Source organism: Mobula birostris, chromosome 28 (genome assembly GCF_030028105.1).
Source record: "Mobula birostris isolate sMobBir1 chromosome 28, sMobBir1.hap1, whole genome shotgun sequence".
In the NCBI taxonomy this organism is placed as follows: domain Eukaryota; kingdom Metazoa; phylum Chordata; class Chondrichthyes; order Myliobatiformes; family Myliobatidae; genus Mobula; species Mobula birostris.
In genome coordinates, this window is record NC_092397.1 from 16998390 (window position 1) to 17019438 (window position 21049).

General features: G+C 51.5%; 1 protein-coding gene across 4 annotated transcripts in view; it reads left to right on the forward strand.

Moving 5' to 3' along the window:
• LOC140189242 (fos-related antigen 1-like) overlaps positions 1 to 19782 on the forward strand; it is a 52210-nt gene extending 32428 nt beyond the window's left edge. For all 4 annotated transcript variants that reach the window (XM_072245928.1, XM_072245929.1, XM_072245931.1 and 1 more), the window contains exons 3-4: positions 9084 to 9191; positions 17555 to 19782. In XM_072245928.1, coding sequence (XP_072102029.1) covers positions 9084 to 9191; positions 17555 to 18046 — 600 coding nt within the window. In that variant the 3' untranslated portion in view covers positions 18047 to 19782. The remainder of the gene's footprint in view (positions 1 to 9083; positions 9192 to 17554) is intronic.
• Positions 19783 to 21049: the final 1267 nt, after the last annotated feature.

Genomic DNA, 21049 nt, shown 5'->3' on the forward strand with positions numbered 1-21049 from the left:
TGTATTTCTTTGTTCTACTGTGAATGCCTGCATGGAAATGAATCTCGGGGTGACATTTACAGATAATAAATTTACTCTTGAGCTTTCCCTGTCAACGGCCTTAGCAAGTGGCGCAGGGACTCACGCGGCTCCCCTACCCCCTGCCGAAGAGAGGGAGGGAGGGGGGGTGTCGTCTGAGCAGGCGCCCTCCTCGTTGCAAGCCCCTGGATTCTTTCACGCTGGGGTTTCCTCCTACTGTGGCAGTCTACCTCCCTGCACATGGTGGTGGTGTGGGGGTTCAGGCTCTGTGTGAACACGCTTGTGAGGTCAGTCAGCTCCATTATGGGTAGTATCCAGGACATCTTCAAGGAGCGGTGCCTCAGAAGGGCAGCGTCCATCATTAAGGACCCCCATCACCCAGGACATGCCCTCTTCTCATTGCTACCATCAGGGAGGAGGTACAGGAGCCTGAAGACACACACTCAGCGATTCAGGAACAGCTTCTTCCCCTCTGCCGTCTGATTCCTGAATAGACATTGAACCCATGAACACTACCTCAATACTCCTTTATTTCTAATTTTGCACTGCTTATTTAATTTAACATTTACTGTAATTCTTTTATATACATTTTTTAAAATTTATTATGCACTGCTGCCACAAGTGAACAGATTTCACCACATGTGCCGGTGACATTAAACCTGATTCTCACACGTGTGTGTGTGCACACACAAGTCTCTCCAGATCGGGTCTGTCTTTTGTCTGCTGGGGCCTGTGTGTGTGGGGGTGGTTTGTGGTGCGTGTCCCTTGGTTGTTTGTGTGTGTGTGTGAGAGTGAGTGAGTGTGTGTGTGTGTGTGTGTGAGAGAGAGAGAGAGTGTTTGTGTGTGTGAGAGAGAGTGTGTGTGTGTGAGTTTGTGTGTGTGAGAGAGAGAGAGACTGTGTGTGTGTGTGAGAGAGTGTGTGTGTGTGAGAGAGAGAGAGAGTGTTTGTGTGTGTGAGAGAGAGTGTGTGTGTGTGAGTTTGTGTGTGTGAGAGAGAGAGAGACTGTGTGTGTGTGTGAGAGAGTGTGTGTGTGTGAGAGAGAGTCTGTTTCTGTGTGTGTGAGAGAGAGAGAGTGTGTTTGTGGGTGTGTGAGAGTCTGTTTCTGTGTGTGTGAGAGAAAGTGTTTGTGTGTGAGAAAGAGACTGTGTGTGTGAGAGACTCTGTGTGTGTGTGTGTGTGTGTGTGTGTGTGTGTGTGTGTGTGAGAGAGTGTTTGTGTGTGTGAGAGTGTTTGTGTGTGTGTGAGAGAGAGAGAGACTGTGTGTGAGTGTTTGTGTGTGTGTGTGTCTGTTTCTGTGTGTGTGTGTGTGTGAGTCTGTTTCTGTGTGTGTGAGAGAGAGTGTTTGTGTGTGAGGGAGTGTTTGTGTGAGAGACTATGTGTGTGTCTGTGTGTGAGAGAGAGAGTGTGTGTGTGTGAGAGAGAGTGTTTGTGGGTGTGTGAGAGAGAGTCTGTTTCTGTGTGTGTGAGAGAGAGTGTGTGTGTGTGAGAGAGACTCTGTGTATGTGGGGAGGGGGAGGTCTGTCTCTCTGTGTCGCTATATTCTCTCTCCATGTCTGTGTTCTGCGTGTTATGTGTGTCTCTATTCGCTCTCTCGCTCTCTCTCTCTCCCGTTCTGCGTGTGAGTGTGTATGCCTGTTTTCCCTCTCTCTCCCGTTTCAGTTTCTGTCTCGGTGGCCCTCTCCCGCGGCTCGGCTCGCCTCTCTCTCTCTGCCAGCTCAGACCGGCCCCTGTTGCCGCTACTGACTCACCCCACCTCTGCGTGAGTCACGGACGGCAGCTGCATCTGCCCCGCCGCCGTTGCGACACCTCAGCGAGAGTGCCTGCGGGCGGAACGAGGTGGGATTCGTGCCCGCGAGAAAGAGTCATGAGTGACGGCATCCTCGCTCTCGAGTGTCCTTCCAGAAAACTCTTCCCCCCCCCTCCCCACCCCGTGCACGCAGTCCCTTCCCGGTCGCTGAGGTAACCCCCACACCCCCACAACACTGAAACAAGGAGCCCTGGATGTTGTCGGAAGTTTGTTAAAAGTTTGTCGAAAGTTTGTTAAGAGTTAAAAGGTGACCTTTGCCCCTGACATCCCTGTGCAATCTCTCTGTCCTCTTAAACCTTCCCGTAATCTAACTGTGAGTCAACTTTAATGTATGTCTATGTCACCACGTGCTCCCCCGAGAGTCGCAGAGCCCTTCGGCCCATCTAGAGTGCGACAGCCCTGTCTCCTGCCTGCACCCATCTCTCTGGATTGGGACTGTATGCCTGCCCACCACTGCCACTGGCAGCTCCTTCCACCCTCTAAGTGAAGGAGGTCCCCCTCGCGTTCCTTTTCGCCTTTCACCCTTAACCCGCGACCCCTCTAGTTCTAGTCTCGCCCACCCTGCGAGCGGGGTAAAGCCTGCTGCTTGCGTTCACCCCATCTGTAATTCTGTACACCCCTGTCTCATCTCCCCTCATTCTCCTACGCTCCAGGGAATAAACTCTCAACCTTACCGTGCAACTGGGCTCCTCAAGTCCCCGGCAACGTCCTTGTAAATCTTCTCTGCACTCTTTCAACCTTGTTTACATCTTTCCTGTAGGGAGGTGAACAGAACTGCACACAGTACTCCAAATTAGGCCTCGCCAATGTCTTACACAACTTCAGCATAACATTCAATGCAACACACATCAAAGTTGCTGGTGAACACAGCAGGCCAGGCAGCATCTCTAGGAAGGGGTACAGTCGACGTTTTGGGCTGAGACCCTTCATCAGGACTGTACCCCTTCCTAGAGATGCTGCCTGGCCTGCTGCGTTCACCAGCAACTTCGATGTGTGTTGCTTTAATTTCCAGCATCTGCAGAATTCCTCGTTGTAACATTCAGTGCCCCGATTTATGAAGGCCAACCTGCTACAGACTCTTTTCCTTTACAACCTAATCCACTTTCAAGGCAGTCTGTAGTCCCAAAGTTCTACTGCGCTCCTCGGTGCCCCACTGTGTAAGTTCTACCCTGGTCTGTCCGGCCAAAGTGTAACATCTCACGCTTGGCAGCGTTAAATTCCGCCTGCCTTTTTTTCATAGACCATATCCAAAGGGGTTACGTCACAGAAATTAGGCTGTCGTCCCTGGATTGTGGAGGTTTTCTGCTCTAGCTTTGCAGAGAGCTACAGCACAGAAACAGGCCCTTCAGCCCATCAGATTCATGCTGACTATCCACCACCCCCGATCCTTCTAAAGTCCCGTGTTGTTCTCCCAAATTCCCATCAACCCTGCAGAGACTCTAAAACCTCATTCACGCACTGAGAGGGAATGTACAGCAGACAGTTAAGACCATCAGGTACAGGAGCAGGATTAGGCCATTCGGCCCATCGAGTCTGCTCCACCGTTTCATCAAGGCCGGTCCGTTTTCCCTCTCCTGCCTTCCCCCCTCCCGTATCCCTTCATGCCCCGACCAATCACAAATCTGCCTTAAATATACATCCAACACTGGGCCCCAACGGCCGCCCGTGGCAACAAATTCCACAGATTCACCACTCTCTGGCTAAAGAAACTCCTGCTCATCTCCGTTCTGAATGGATTCCCTCTATCCTGAGGCTGGGTCCTGGTCCTGGTCTCCTCCACTGTAGGAAACAACCTCTCCACATTTTGAGGCCTTCCACCATTCAACTGAATTCCAGTGAGTACAGACCCAGAACAGTCAGACAGACATTCCTCTTATGATTTTCGTGAACCCCCTTTGAACCCTCCCCGACGTCAGCGTGTCCTTTCTTGGGTAAGGGGCCCATGACTGCCCACAGTACTGACCGACCCCGCACATCGTTGGGATGCGCGCCACACAGACAGACGCACGGTGCCCGGGGCCTGGACTGTCAGCCAGCGGCTCTCCCCACGATGCCGCTGGGCTGTGTTTGGAGTGAGGCGATCCGGTAGGCAAAGGCACCAGTTCCCAAGGCGCGAAGGACCAGCACCAGAGGGCCCAGAGGCTGAGCGAGTCACGAGAGGGTTCGCACCGCACCAAAACCTGCAACTCTGGCATTTATTTCGAAAGGAATGGGGGAATATACTCACTGGAATTTAGAGGATAAGGAAGGGGGTCTCATTCGAATGTTGAAAGGCCTAGATAGAGTAGATGTGGAAAGGATGTTTCCCATGGTGGGGGAGTCTAGGACAAGAGGGCACAGCCTCGGGGGAAAGAGGCGTCCAATTAAAACACAGATGCGGAGAAATTTCTTCAACCAGAGGGTGGTGAATTTGTGGAATTTGTTACCACAGGCAGCTGCAGAGGCTGGGTCGTTGGGTGTATTGAAGGCAGATTCTTGATTGGACACGGCATCAAAGGTTACGGGGAGAAGGCCGGGAACTGGGGTTGAGGAGGAGGTGAGAAAACAGGACGAGCCATGATTGAATGGCGGAGCAGACTCGATGGGCCGGACGGCCTAATTCTGCTTCCTGTGGCTCATGGTCTAAGAGCAAGGATGTGACGCTGGGGCTTTACAAGGCCTTGGTCAGACCGCACTTGTGAACGGTGAGCTGTTCCTGGCCCCCAGTCCGGCATTGGGAGAGGACACAGAGAGGGAGCGCGAGAGTGATCCCGGGCATGGAAGGGTTAACACGCCGAAAGCAATTATTTTTCTCAAGGCGCCGCGCAGAGTGGGCGATTCTTCGAGCCGCGCTGCCTGGCGATTTCCCCCGATTTCATCCGAGCCTAATCACAGGGTAATTTTAACAATTACCAGTTAACCTGTGGCTCTGGGCCTGTACTCGCAGGAGTTTAGAACAATGAGGTGGTGGGGGGGGGAAGGGATCTCATTGAATCATATTGAGAGGCCTAAATAGTGGATAGGATTTCACTTAAAAGACTCTTTAACTGGTTACTTATTGCTATTTATTTATATTTGATTTGCAGAGTTGTCATTATTTATTGTTATTTATTTATGTTTTTATTTGCCCAGTTTGTTGTCTTCTGCACTCTGGTTGATCTTTCACTGATCCTGTTTACAGTTACTATTCTATAGATTTGCTGAGTATGCCCGCAGGAAAATGAACCTCAGGGTTATATATGGTGACATACATGTACTCTGATAATAAATTTACTTTGAACCTTTCAGCAGGGGAGTATAGGGCCGGAAGGCACAACCTCAAAACAAGAGGGACTTCCATTTACAGCAGAGATGAGAGGAAAATATTTTTCGCCAGAGGGTGGGGTATCTGCGGAATTCGCTGCCGTAGGCGGCTGTGGTGGATAAGTTATTGGGCGCGCTTAAAGCGGAGGTTGATGGGTTCTTCATTAGTCAGGGCATCAAGGTTTATCGGGAGAAGGCAGGAGAATGGGAGTTGAAAGGGATAGTAAGTCAGCCACAATGGAATGGCGGGGCAGACTCGATGGGCCGAATGGCCTGATTCTGCTCCATCGGCACAGGGAGCCCCACAGACCCCCGGGCAAAACTCCCACTGTTTTCCCGACTCTCAGGAATCCTGGCCCGTCCCCGACGAGCTCTTCCCACCTTCTATCGGGGCACCGCAGAAAGCGTCGATCCGGTGCAACGCCCGCCCAGCCCGTGACCGCGGAGGGTTGCGGACACGGCTCACGCGTCGCAGGCGCCAGCCTCCCCTCCGCACCTCCCCACCGCCTCGGTAATCCAAGAGCCTCAGCCAACACAGATATTTTTCCGTTCAAGCCCGCACCCCCCCCCACCATCGAGCGCAGAAGCTCGAAGGCGCGAGGACTGCGTTGGTCGTTGACGCAGTTCACCGTATGTTTCGATGCGCACCTGACAAATAAACTGATCTTGAAGCCTTTAAAAATATTTTCTGCACCCTTTCCAACTTAATGACACCTTTCCTACAGCTGGACTGCCAGAACTGGGCGGTCTCACCAGTGCGTTGTAACGAGGGTGATGGGGGCGTAGCGTGACGTTCAATCTCCTGGACTCCGCGCCCTGCCTGATGGAACGCCGGCGTGCCAAACGCCGCCTTCCCGGGTCTCCACGGTCAGGAAACCAGATACCTGTACCGCTAGTCCTCCCTGTTCGAAAACCTCATGCTGATGTCCGAGCTTCAGATACAGATTGATCAGATGGCTCATTTTGACCACTACCCCACCCCCCCATCATGGGAATGAATGGGTTAAAGCATGTGGTTGGAGTTCGGAAGAATGAGGAGGGATCTCATTGAAACCCTATTGAATGGTGAAAGGCCTAGATAGAGTGGATGTGGAGAGGATGTTTCCTGTAGTGGGGGAGTCCAGGACCAGAGGGCACAGATAGAGTGGATGTGGAGAGGATGTTTCCTGTAGTGGGGGAGTCTCGGACCAGAGGGCACAGATAGAGTGGATGTGGAGAGGATGTTTCCTATGGTGGGGGAGTCTTAGACCAGAGGGCACAGATAGAATGGATGTGGAGAGGATGTTTCCTGCGGTGGGGGAGTCTAGGACCAGAGGGCACAGATAGAGTGGATGTGGAGAGGATGTTTCCTGCAGTGGGGGAGTCCAGGACCAGAGGGCACAGATAGAGTGGATGTGGAGAGGATGTTTCCTGTAGTGGGGGAGTCTCGGACCAGAGGGCACAGATAGAGTGGATGTGGAGAGGATGTTTCCTATACTGGGGCAGTCTCGGACCAGAGGGCACAGATAGAGTGGATGTTTCCTATACTGGGGCAGTCTCGGACCAGAGGGCACAGCCTCAGGATAGAAGAACGTCCCTTTGGAACAGAGATGGGGAGGGATTTCTTCAGCCTGAGAGTGGTGAATCTGTAGAATTCATTGCTGCAGGCGGCTGTGGCAGCCATTGTTGGGTATATTGAAAGTGGAGGTTGATAGGTTCTTGATTAGTAAGGGCAACAAAGGTTACGGGGAGAAGAGAGATGAACGGGATTGAGAGGAATTATAAGTCCCTCTCAGGAGTACTCATGCAGGATTCCCTGTGGGTTAATTTGCAGGTTGAGTCAGTGGTGAGGAAGGGAAATGGAATGCTGGCATTTATTTTGAGAGGACTAGAATATTAAAACAAGGATGTAATGTGAAGGGTTTTATAAGGCACTGGTGAGGCCTCACTTGGAGGTCTTGGGCCCCCTACCTAAGAAAGGACGGGCTGACATTGGAGGGGGCTCACGGAAATGATTCTGGGATGGAAAGGCTTGTCATGGGAGGAGCGTTTGATGGCTCTGGGTGTCTGCTCACTGGGATTCAGAAAGGTGATGGGGGGGGTATCTCATTGAAACCTATCGAATGTTGAAAGCCTCGATAGAATGGATGTGGAGAGGATGTTTCCTGTGGTGGGGGAGTCTAAGACCAGAGGACACAGCCTCAGAATAGAGGGGCGTTCTTTTAGAGCGGAGATGAGGAGGGATTTCTTTAGAGAGAGTGGTGAATCTGTGGAATACTTTGGCACAGGAAACTGTGGAGGCCAAGTCTGTATGTATACTTAAGGCAGAGGTTGATAGATTCTTGATTAGTCAGGGTGTGAAGGGATACGGGGAGACTGTGGGCTGACAGGGAAAAATGGATCAGCCATGATGAAATGGGGCAGAACAGACTTGATGGGCCGAATGGCCTAATTTTGCTCCTAATTGTGCTGCCCAACACACATCCTCTTCAATTTAATGGGATGATTTACAAGGACCTACCGACGAATTAACCTGCCAACCAGGACGCCTTTGGACTGTGCGAGGAAACCCACGCAGTCACGGGGAGAACGTACAAACGCCTTACAGGCAGCGATGGGAATCGAACCCGGGTGGCCTGCACTGTAAACCGTCATGCTGACCGCTAAGCCACCACGCCGCCCAAGATAGTTGGCCCGTATGAGGGATGCGCGTTAGGGACGCAGTGGGTTGAGAGCCACTGGCTTGTGGCTCTTGAGATCCGAGCTCGGTTCTGATCTCCTGTGTGTGTGTGTGTGTGTGTGTGTGTGTGTGTGTGTGTGTGTGTGTGTGTAGTCCACACGTTCTCCCCACGACCGCCTGCACTTCCCCCTGGTGCTATGGTGTCCTCCTCGCATCCCTGTGGGTGAATTAGCCCTGCGTGTGTGGAAACATGGGCATGAGTTGGCGGTCAGCACGGACGCGGCGGGCCGAGGGGCCTGTTTCAGGTGTGACTCGGAGTCCGAACTCCTTCACCGGTCGTTATCCACTCCCCCCCCCCCCCCCCGACCCCCAGCTCGTCACTCTGACCCCATCCCGAGTCTCGAAACCCAGAGATTCCGGTCCCTTCCTGGCCTTCGACCCCTCGGCCCTGCCTTTCAAGGCCGACCTCCTTCCTTGCCCAAGCTTCCCCAGGGCAGAGCTGTCCAGCGCTCCCTGCGGGCTCTGTAAAAGGGGGTTAAGCAACCAGGTAACTGTTTATTGGGCTGGGGTAGCCTGGAGGGGCTGAAAGGTACTCACCGTCTCTCCAGTGTTCCCGATCTGAGGAAGGGGAGGAAATTGCTTTGGCATTTGCAGCGACCGGCTGACTAATCCTCACATCCTCTGCTAGTTGGTATAATGCCTGCTTTTGTGACTCAGCACTGAGTCACCGTGGATCTCACCCCGAGGTCCTGTCTTACTCACACTAAACCCCCCCCTTTCAGCTGCTCATCCTGTTCCCTCCCTCCCCCCGTAACCAGATCCACGCAGCACGTGACTCACCTGCCTCGTGGGACCTCGGGGTCTCAAGCAGTGCGGTGCTCCCTCCTCAACTGTCTCTCCCTCAGGGGCTGCTCCCTCTTCGTCCCTCCGCAGGGGGCTGCTCCCTCTTCGTCTCTCCCTCAGGGGCTGCTCCCTCTTCGTCACTCCCTCAGGGGGCGCTCCCTCTTCATCCCTCCAGCAGGAGGCGCTCCCTCTTTGTCCCTCCAGCAGGAGGCGCTCCCTCCCTCACTGCTCCTTTCTCATTGCCCCCTCCTCGTCTCCCCACCCCCCTCCTCACACCAAACCACCCCCCAATAGAGACCCTCGTCGTCACTCTCCTCCACCTCCCCCCCACCCCCCGCCCGCCGGCACGGCTTTGTCCCCGGCCCCAGACTCGGAGGCCGGAAGTGGGGGTGGTCGCCGATGGTTCAGGTGCGGGTTTTGCTCTCCGCGTGTTAACGCTCCGCTCTCTCCCCCTCCCCCCCCCCCGTTTGCAGCTGTCGCCGGAGGAAGAGGAGCGGAAGAGGCTGCGGCGGGAGAGGAACAAGCTGGCCGCGGCGAAGTGCCGGAACCGGCGGCGGGAGCTGACCGACTGGCTGCAGGCGGTGAGTACTGTGTCCACACGGGGTGCCAGGGGCCCTCACTGTCTGACCTGGGGGGCCGGATTCCTTACCGACGCAGAGCTTTTCACGTCCGTTCTCCCCCCACCCTCCCGCGAGCATCCGCGTCAAAGTCAAGTCGATTGTCACGTACAGATTTATCGAGGCCCTCTGTCGATTGTGGTTGGCCGTGGATACCGTCTAGACACGCGAGCCCGGGCAGGGCGATACGGAGAGCAAGCTGTTGCCCGTGCAGCAAGCTCCCCCTCTCCACGCATCCGATGAGCCCAAAGAAAAGGCAGAGACCGGTACAGTTTGGCACCAGGAGTCACCAGTCAGCGTTGAACTCACCCTAGGGGCTCCAGCTCCCGATTTTACCCTCGGGGTTCACTCCCGAGGCCTTCCCCACGAGGGCAAGGCAGCACGGGTTTGAGATCAGAGTTTTCCTTCTCCGAGATGAGCTGACAAGCCCCATTTGCCCGAAGCGACTGGTTTTAAGACAGCAGTAACCTGCCTTCGCCCCTTCTCCTGCCAGTGGAAAGGGTCCTGTTGGGCTTAGTAGCTAAGCCACACATGAAGGCCAGGAGCTGGGCCTGGTTACTGTCCACGTTGGGCGCTTGTCGCTCTTTCTCTTCCGGGTTTTTTTGTTTCGTGGCGGCCTGTAAGGAAGCGAATCTCAAGGTATACGTCCTTTGATAATAAAAGTTCTTTGAAGTTTGCCTTTAGCTGCTATGCACCTCCTTCAGAACCAGGGCCAGGATACCCCTTGAAAACCTCAACGTGTTAGCCTTATTCTGACAGGAAATGTGCAAGCTTTCTTCTCTCAGAATTTCACTTCTGAGGGCCTCCCACTTGCCGAGCACACCTTTGCCAGAAACCAGTCTCTTCCAATCACACTTGCCAGAATCTTCCTGATGCCACCTAAATCCCCCAATTTAGAATCTCAACTTGACCTGTTCCTCTCCGGAATTATCTTGAAACAAGTGAAAGAGGAAGAAAGAATAAAAATTGGCCTACCAGAAGATCAGAGTGGCATTGAGTCAAAAGAGATAAGACCGTAAGACATAGGGGCAGAATTAGGCCATTCAGCCCATCGAGTCTGCTCTGCCATCCCATCATGGCCGATCCCGGATCCCATTCAATCTCATGCACCTGCCCTCTCGCCCGATCCCTTGGTGCCCTGACCAATCAGGAACCTATCAACTTCTGCTTTAAATCTACCCACGGACCTGGCCTCCACCGCAGTCGGACAGATTCACCACACTTTGGCTGAAAATATTTCTCCTTACCTCTGATCTAAAAGGTTGCCTCCCCCCCCCCACCATTTTGAGGCCGTGCGCTCTAGTTCTGGATACCCCCACCGCAGGAATCATCCTCTCCACATCCACCCTATCTAGTCCTTTCAACATTCAGTAGGTTTCAATGAGGTCCGCCCCGGCATTCTTCTAAATTCCAGTGAGTACAGGCCCAAAGCGGCCAAACGCTCCTCATGTATTAACCCCTTCAGTCCCGGCATCGTCCTCGTGAACCTCCTCTGGTCTCTCCCCAATGACAACACATCCTTTCTGAGGTGTGGGGCCCAAAACTGTGGACAATACCCCAAGTGTGGCCTGACTAGAGTCTTATGAAGGCTCTGCATTATCTCGCAAACAACAGGAATTTTGCAGATGCTTTTAAAGAAAGGGCTTCCCTTCCTCCACTATCAACTCTGCTCTTAAACGCATCTCCCCCATTTCACGTACATCTGCTCTCACTCCATCCTCTCGCCACCCCACTAGGAATAGGGTTCCCCTGGTCCTCACCTACCACCCCACCAGCCTCTGGGTCCAACATATTATTCTCCGTAACTTCTGCCACCTCCAACGGGATCCCACCACTAAGCACATCTTTCCCTCCCCCCCTCTCTCTGCATTCCGCAGGGATCGCTCCCTACACAACTCCCTTGTCCATTCGTCCCCCCCATCCCTCTCCACTGATCTCCCTCCTGGCACTTATCTGTGTAAGCGGAACAAGTGCTACACATGCCCTTACACTTCCTCCCTTACCACTATTCAGGGCCCCAAACAGTCCTTCCAGGTGAGGCAACACTTCACCTGTGAGTCGACTGGGGTGATATACTGCGTCTGGTGCTCCCGATGTGGCCTTTTATATATTGGCGAGACCCGACGCAGACTGGGAGACCGCTTTGCTGAACATCTACACTCTGTCCGCCAGAGAAAGCAGGATCTCCCAGTGGCCACACATTTTAATTCCACATCCCATTCCCATTCTGACATGTCTATCCACGGCCTCCTCTACTGTAAAGATGAAGCCACACTCAGGTTGGAGGAACAACACCTTATATTTCGTCTGGGTAGCCTCCAACCTGATGGCATGAACATTGACTTCTCTAACTTCCGCTAGGCCCCACCTCCCCCTCGTACCCCATCTGTTACTTATTTTTATGCACACATTCTTTCTCTCTCTCTCCTTTTTCTCCCTCTGTCCCTCTGAATATACCTCTTGCCCATCCTCTGGGTCCCCCCCCCCCTTGTCTTTCTTCCCGGACCTCCTGTCCCATGATCCTCTCATATCCCTTTTGCCTATCACCTGTCCAGCTCTTGGCTCCATCCCTCCCCCTCCTGTCTTCTCCTATCATTTTGGATCTCCCCCTCCCCCTCCAACTTTCAAATCTCTTACTCACTCTTCCTTCAGTTAGTCCTGACGAAGGGTCTCGGCCTGAAACGTCAACTGCACCTCTTCCTAGAGATGCTGCCTGGCCTGCTGCGTTTACCAGCAACTTTGATATGTGTTGTCTGCATTATCTCCTTGTTTTTCTATTCTATTCCCCTTGAAATAAATGCCAACATTGCATTTGCCTTCTTTACCACAGACTCAACCTGTAAATTAACCTTCTGGGAGTCTTGCATGAGGGCTCCTAAGTCCCTCTGCACCTCTGATGTTTGAACCTTCTCCCCATTTAGATAATAGTCCACACTATTGTTCCTTTTCCCAATATGCATTATCATACATTTCCCAACGCTAGATTGCATCTGCCCCTTTTTTGCCCATTCTTCCAATTTGTCTAAGTCCTGCTGCAATTGCATTGGGAGAGATCTTAAATGGACGCAGAGTTCGTAGAACTGAGGCAACGCGGTAGTGGGATCGGGGTGGGGGGAGAACGCATTCCGATTACAGAGGAGGAGGTGCCTACTGTCCTGAGGCAAAAAGAGTTTCTCAAGGAGATTACCAGAAAGGTCGCTGAAGGAAATGCGATGGAGCCTGTCTCGGTGAACTTTAGCAAGGACGTTGACAGGCTCCCAGCGTGGGAGGCACTGGTCCAGAGGGATCAGCTGCTGGGCATTTAGAATGAGATGGTAAATTAGCTTGGACGTTGGCCAGAGAGTGGTTGTAGAGGGTTGTCTCTCTGACCGGAGACCTGTGACTGGTGGAGTGCCGCAGGGATTGGTGCCGGATCTCTTGTTGTTTCTCATCTATATCAGTGATCTGGATGCTAGTAAGAGCACAAGACACAGGAGCAGAATTAGGCCATTTGGCCCATCGAGTCTGCTCCACCATCCAATCCTTTTCCCCCCTCCTCAGCCCCACTCCCCGGCCTTCTCCCCGTAACCTCTGATGCCATGTCCAATCAAGAACTGATCAATCTCTGCCTTAATTACACCCAATGACCTGGCCTCCACCGCTGCACGTGGCAACAAGTTCCACAAATTCACCACCCTTTGGCTCAAGAAATTTCTCTGCATCTCTGTTTTGAATGGGTGCCCCTCTATCCTAAGGCTGTGCCCTCTTGTCCTAGACTCCCCCACCACGGGAAACATCCTTTCCACATCTACTCTGTCTAGGCTTTTCAATATTCAAAAGTCTTCAATGAGATCCCCCCCAATCCTTCTAAATTCCAGCGAGTACAGACCCAGAGCCATCAAACGTTCCTCGTATGATAACCCTTTCATTCCTGGAATCATCCTCGTGAACCTCCTTGGGACCCTCTCCAATGCCAGCACATCCCTTCTGAGATGAGGAGCCCAAAACTGTTCACAATAGTCAAGGTGAGGCCTCACCAGTGCCTTATAAAGCCTCAGCATCACATCCTTGCTCTTGTACTCTAGACCTCCTGAAATGAATGCTAACATTGCATTTGCCTTCCTCACCACTGACTCGACCTGCACGTTAACCTTTTGGGTGTTCTGCACAAGCACTCCCAAGTCCCTCTGCATCTCAGATCAATGTGGTTAACTGGATCAGCAAATTTGCAGATGACACTAAGATTGGGGGTGTAGTGGACAGTGAGGAGGACTATCATGGCTTGAAGTGGGATCTGGACCAGCTGGAAAAATGGCAGACGGAATTTAATGCAGACAAGTGTGAGGTTTTGCACTTTAGTAGTCTTACACAGTGAACGGTAGGGAACTGAGGAGGGTGGTAGAACAGGGGGATCTAGGAATACAGGTCCGTAATTTCTTGAGAGTGATCACAGGTAGATAGAAACATAGAAAACCTACAGCACAATACAGGCCCTTTGGCCCACAAAGCTGTGCCGAACGTGTGCTTACCTTAGAAATTACCCACAGCCCTCTATTTTTCTGAGCTCCATGTACCTGTCCAGGAGTCTCTTAAAAGACCCTATCGGAAGAGGAATAGATAGAGTGGATAGCCAGCGCCTCTTCCCCAGGGCACCACTGCTCAATACAAGAGGACATGGCTTTAAGGTAAGGGGTGGGAAGTTCAAGGGGGATATTAGAGGAAGGTTTTTTACTCAGAGAGTGGTTGGTGCGTGGAATGCACTGCCTGAGTCAGTGGTGGAGGCAGATACACTCGTGAAGTTTAAGAGCCCACTAGACAGGTATATGGAGGAATCTAAGGTTATATGGGAGGCAGGGTTTGAGGGTCAGCACAACATTGTGGGCCGAAGGACCTGTACTGTTCTATGTTCTCTCTCACCATAGTAAAAAGCACCTTTCACTTTTGTCTTTTGTATCTGCCTCCACCACCGTCAGGGTCATAAAGAGAGCTTTTGGCATATTGGCCTTCCAAAATCAGATTATTGAGTACAGGAGTTACGATACTGAATTTGTACAAGACGTCGGTGAGGGCTAATTTGGAGTATTGTGTGCAGTTCTGGTCACCTACCTACAGGAAAGATGCCCATAAGGTTGAAAAAATACAGGGGAAATTGACGAGGATGTTGCCGGGACTTGAGGGCCTGAGTTATAGGGAAAGGTTGAACAGGTTAGGGCTTTATTCCCTGGAGCGTAGGAGAATGAAGGGAGATTTGATGGAGGTGTACAAAATAATGAGGGGTATAGATAGGCCAGGTGAGACTCGAACTAGAGGTCATGGGTTAGGGGTGAAAGGTGAAATGTCTAAAGGGAACGTGAGGGGGAGCTTCTTCACTCTGAAGGGGAACGGGCTGCCAGTGTTCGAAGGTAACATTTGATAAGTACGTAGCGGGAAGGTCTGACGGGCTATGGTGCAGACGTGGGTCGATGGGACAAGGGAGAATAACAGTTTGACATGAAGAGCCTGTTTCTGCAATCCTTTTCTTTTTTTTTATTAATTTTATATGCGTTTCTACAATAGAGCTATAGAAAATAAAACCCATCAACAAAATGGAGATTTATACAGTGCAAAACAAACAAGTCCAATATATAATTCATAACAATAACAAAAAAGCACCCAAAATAAAATCATGTAAGATTAGTATCCATCCCAACCTCCCACTGGGGAAAAAAACTCAGGCCAACCATTTCTGTGCATAAAAGAAAAAAAAATTAATCGGAGCATTCAACCCCACATATAAGATAAAAGAAAATATAATGCCAACTACGAAAACTATAATGTAATTCGCAACAAAAAACCGTAAAACTTACAGGGGAAAAAAAGCTGAAAGTAAGGGATTGTAGCATACAAAAAAATAGGATAAAGTTAACCTAAAGAGGAGTTTTGAAAATATTCAAGAAAAGGTCCCCACACCTTATGAAACTTCATGTCCGAATTAGGAGGTGAATAATGAATCTTTTCAAGGTCTAAACAGGACATAATATCACTAAGCCATCGAGCGTGAATGGGTGGGGCAACATCTTTTCACCTAAGAAGAACTAACCGTCTAGCCAAGAGAGAGGCAAAACATAATGTTCGACGTTTAGTCGGACTCAAGTGCACGTCTACTTAACCCAAAGTGCTGAAAAGAGCAACCAGAGGGTTAGGTTCTAAATGGCAATTAAGAATATGCGAAAGGGTTGAAAAAAACTTCTCTCCAGAATTTCTCAAGACTAGGACTGGCCCATATGGATAAGAGAAGCCTCAGCCCCTTTACACTTATCACAAACGGGACTAATGTCCGGGTAAAACCGCGATAATTTAGTTTTAGACATATGAGCCCTGTGTACAACCTTAAACTGCAAAAGGCAGTGACGGGCACATAGAGAGGTTGAGCTGACTGACTTAAGAATTGAATCCCAAACCGCATCAGACAAGGAGATATTTAGATCATGTTCCCAGGGAGTTCTAATTTTATCGAAGGGGGCAGGCCTCAAAATCACTAACTTATCTCGAATAGCAGATATTAAACCTTTACCCAATGGATTGATACAAAGAAAGAGGTCCAGAACGTTTTTCTCAGGCATCTCAGGAAAGTTTGATATTAAAGGGTTAATGAAATGTCTAATTTGAAGATGTGGGCACGTGGCCAAGTGGTTAAGGCGTTGGACTAGTGATCTGAAGGTCGTGAGTTCGAGCCCCAGTGGAGGCGACGTGTTGTGTCCTTGAGCAAGGCACTTAATCACACATTGCTCCGCGACGACACTGGTGCCAAGCTGTATGGGTCCTAATGCCCTTCCCTTGGTCAACATTGGTGTCGTGGAGAGGGGAGACTTGCAGCATGGGCAACTGCCGGTCTTCCATACAACCTTGCCCAGGCCTGTGCCCTGGAGAGTGAAGACTTTCCAGGCGCAGATCCATGGTATCGCAAGACTAACGGATGCCTTTATTAATTTGAAGATATCTAGAGAAATGAGTATTAGCCAGGTTAAACTTTACAGACAGTTGTTGAAAAGTTGCAAAACGATGATCTATAAAAACATCTTCAAAGCGCCTAATACCTTTTCTATGCCAATCATGAAATGTTGAATCCCGCATAGAAGGTAGGAAAAGGTAATTGTGTCAAATAGGGCTGGAGAGAGAAAAACCATGAAGACCATTAAATTTTCTGAACTGAGCCCATATTCTCAGAGTATGTCTAATAAGAGAATTAACAATTAGTCTAGGCAAATGACAAGGAAGTGTGGAAATAGAGCTCAACTCCATTGCCACCCATTTTGGGCAGTCAGACTGATTATGGAAGAAAGACCGAAAAATAAGACAACGAATATTGGCTGCCCAATAATATAAACGAAAATTAGGCAAGGCCATACCACCTTCCTTTTTAGATTTTTGAAGGTGAGCTTTATTAAGTCTACAGCGTTTACCCTTCCATACATAGGACGAAATAATAGAATCTAACGCAACAAAAAAAAGCTTTAGAAGTAAAAATTGGTGAAGACTGAAATAGATACAAAAATTTAGGAAGGATATACATTTTAATGACATTAATTCGACCCACAAGAGACATAGACAAGGGTGACCACTGTGTCAAACTCTGTTTTGTAGAGTTTAGAAGACTGGTAAAATTTTCTTGGAAGTTTTTTTTCTAACCCGGGCTGTCCCTACCCGGGGTTGACGGTTCTGGTGAAAAGAGAAGAAATTCAAGATTCAAAAAACTTTATTGGCATTCTAACCGTACATCAGCAGAATGCAGGGCAGAATGAAACAGCGTTTCTCAGGGGCAGTGTAATCATAACATAACAAACGCAACGCTAAATAATAAACATAACAATAAATCGTAAAGCACAACAGCCGCATGTCAGTTAAAATCAAGTTATAAGTGTCCAGTGCAAGTTAAAAGTGTCCAAAGCAGAGTCAGGTAGAGCAGCTATTTAGCAGTCTGACTGCCTGTGGGAGGAAGCTGTTTGGTAGCCTTTGTGGTTTTAGTTTTGATGCTCCTGTAACGTTTGCCTGATGGCAGAAGAACAAACAGTTCATGGAGAGGGTGTGAGGGGTCTTTAATGATGTACCGTGTCTTCTGGAGGCATTGGCTCTGATAGAGGTCTTGGACAGAAGGTAGGGAGACCCCAATAACCTTCTCTGCTCCCCTAACCACCCTCTGCAAGGCTTTTTGACAAGACAGCACTGCAGCTGGTTGTGATGCTAAAGGTCAGCACACTCTCAACCACGCCTCTATAGAATGTAGTTAAGATGTTAGTGGGGAGTGATGCTTGTTAAAGCTTCCTCAGAAAGTGCAATCTCTGACAGACCTGCCCCTTTGCGTTTTCCAGGAGACCGACCAACTGGAGGACAAGAAGTCCTCGCTGCAGAAGGAGATTGCTGAGCTGCAGAAGGAGAAGGAGAGGCTGGAATTCGTCCTGGAGGCTCACCAACCCATCTGCAAGATCGCCGAGGATGGCGGGGTCAAACCCGGGCCGTCCAGGGGCTGCGGGTCAAAGGTCAAAGGGCAGGCGGCCAAGCCCCGCCCGGCGGACGTCTCCATCCCGTCCGCGTCCCAGCCGGCCGAGAGGCAGGACGTGGAGGCCCTGCACACGCCCACCTTGATCGCCACCCCCTCCATCACCCCCTTCACCGCCTCTCTGGCCTTCACCTATCCCAGCGTGCCGCCCTACGACCCGGAGCCTTCCGCCGAGCCCTCTGGCCCGGCCACCGGCGCCCTCTCCTCGCCCGAGGCCTGCGCGGCGGCCCACCGCCGGGGCAGCAGCAGCGGGGGCGACCAGTCGTCGGACTCGCTCAGCTCCCCTACTCTGGTGGCCCTGTAGGGCCCTCCGACGGGACCGTTCCCTGGGCAGGGGGGACCGATCAGCTCTCGCGTAGGAGGTGGCCGGGAAAGGGCCAGAGCGGCCTCCCCTTCTTTGTTAAACCCCACCCAACCTCATTCTTGCCCGCCTCCGCTCACTCGATCGTTGGATGCGTCTGACGGCCAGACCTTTGCGTTTCGGGTTTTTTATTTTGCGTCAGGCTACGAGCACTGGCGGGGGGGATCTCCAAACCAGAGAACTCAGATCTATAGCAAGACACAAAGATCGGGCAGCATCTACGGAGGGGGATAAACAGTCAACGTTTCGGGCCGAGACCCTTCCTCAGGACTGGAAGGAAAGAGGATTGAAGTTGGAAGGGGGGTTGAGAGATGTTCAAGACATCAGATAAGAGACTACCCAGTTGGTATACAAGGTATTGCCCCTCCAACCTGACTTTGGCCTCATCATGGCAGTAGAAGAGGCCATTGGACAAGTTAGAATGGGAATGGGAAGTCAAATTGTAATGGGTAGCCAATGGGAGATTCTGGCTCCAAACTACCCACCATCTGACCCAAGGGTGATGGATTCCCAATCTCCCTTCCGTCCTCGCGGGAGGCGATGGCCGTCAGGTGACCGCGGGGGGGGGGGGGCGGTGACGTCATATCCTGTAGTGCCGCCATCTTCCTCCCACCGGGCGGCATGCGTCCTGGCGCCGCTCGACCCTGGAACCGCCACAGGGCGGCCGGGGAGTCTTGCGGCTGCAGGACCCAAATTCTCCGGCGGGCCGTCTCGGGGGCGGGGGGGGGGGGCCTCCGGCGGCCGCGTGTCCCGGCACCAGGGGCTGCGATCGGAAGGTGGTTGGGGGGGGGGGGCAGAGGCCGCTTGTCCTTTGAGAGCTTTGCGGGGACGGTAGGAGGTCCCCCCCGAGGATTAGCGCAGGCAGGTCTTCGCTGGGAGGAGCGATCAATCATTTAGACACCCCGGCCGAGGACCAACCCCACCCTACTCCCCGAATCCCTCGCAAACGGCCTTGCACCTCCCCAACAGAAGTCTGTCGGAAATGGGGCTTTGAGGTACGGAGTGGCGGAACGCGTTGAACCATCGCCTTGCGGCTCCAGAGACCCGGGTTCGGTCCCTATTGCGGTGTGTGTGAGAGATCCGTTTCTACCCCCCACCCCCACCCGGTGAGGGTCAGTGTGTGTGTCTGTGTGACCCTTCCCCCCCCCCCACTCCTCCTAGTACTCCGGTTCCCTCCCGCATCGGTCGGCCAGTGTGCACGGATTGAGGGTAGGGGTGGGGGACGGGAGGGTCGAGTGTGGGGAGCAGGGTCACTGAGTGACTGGCGTCCAGCACGGGCCTGGTTCTGACTCTGAAGCGATCGGCCGGTAGAGGAGGGCGCGGAGTTGGGTGAGGTGGTGGGGCGGGGGGTAGGAAGCGTTACACTGTTCCTCTGAATTCCCCCCCCCCCCCCGGGTTGTGGTCTTCCCAGCGTCGACCCTTGTGCTTTTCGCTGGGGTGGCAACCTGTACCTCTCTCTCTCTCTCTCTCTGGAGACCAAATGAGTGCTTAAACCCAGGCAAGTGATTTCCCCTGGCGGCCAATCACAGCCTGGAGGTGGGGGGGGGGGGGTTGGTTTGGGGCCTGACTATTTATTGTAGGATCCTTCAAAAGTATTTTTGTATAATCTATTTTTTACACTAGCTATATGCTGAAAATGTCTGTATGTATGAAAGAATATTAAAGCACTTGCTACTTAGCTGTGAATCGCTGGCTCTTGGTCAGTTTTCTTCACCCCCCCCCCCCCCCCCCGCACACAGCCTTTTGAGATTTCAGATTACAGATTTATTGACAAACACTATAAAGTCTGCAGATGCTGGAAATCCGAAGCAACACTCGGCGGGCCAGGCAGTATCTGCGGAAAAGAGTACGCAGTCGACGTTTCGGGGCTGGGAAGGAAGAGGGGAGAGTAAGAAGGTGGGGGGAGGGGAGGAAGATGTACAAGGTGGTAGGTGATAGGTGGAACCGAGGGAGGGAGTAGGGGGTGAAGTAAAGAGCAGGGACGATGATGGGTGAAAGGGATGAAGGGCTGGAGAAGGGGGAATCTGATAGGAGAAGGTAGAAGACCTTGGAAAAAAAGGGAATGGGGAGGAGCACCAGAGGGAGGTGATGGGTAGGGAAGGAAATGAGGCGAGGGAGGGAAATGGGGATGGTGAAAGGTGGGGCAATAACTGGGAATTCGAAAAAACCATGTTCCGTCAGGTTGGAGGCTACCCAACACAGATCGTTTTACTGTGTGTACAGCGAGACAGTTGGTGAACTGTGGCATCAGCGTTAACCACGAATGTGGCCACGAGTCGCGGCCCGCGAGCGTTGCCAGGCACGCTGGCACCCACGTACGTTTGGTGGCCGCCTCATCAGTTACACCGGTACGCCTGGTTAACGCAGGTACCTAATCGGCCAATCGTATGGCAGCGGCTCAATGCATAAAACCTTGTAGACGTGGTCAAGAGGTTCAGTTGTCCAGACCTGACTTTAGAATGGTAGGAAACTACAGCACAGAAACAGGCCATTTGGCCCATTGGTCTGTGCTGACCCGTTTAAATTTATCCCATGTTTCCACATAACTCAGGCCCTTGTAAATTTTCTCTGCACTCTTTCAACCTTGTTTACACCTTTCCTGTAGGTAGGTGACCAAAACTGCACACAATACTCCAAATTAGGCCTCGCCAGCGTCTTATACAACTTCAACATAACATCCCATCTCCTGTACTCAATACTTTGATTTAAGAAGGCCAAAGTGCCAAAAGCTTTCTTTACGACCCTATCTACCTGTGACGCCACTTTCAATGAATTATGGACCTGTATTCCCAGATCCCTCTGTTCCTTTCTTTCTTTATTAATCTTTTTATTGATTTAAAAAAAGCATAAGTACAATCAAGAGGAGAATTAGTTCAAAAACATATATATCAGTAACAATATAAACCAAAGATTAAATCATTGTCAAAATCATAGATATTGTTAAAC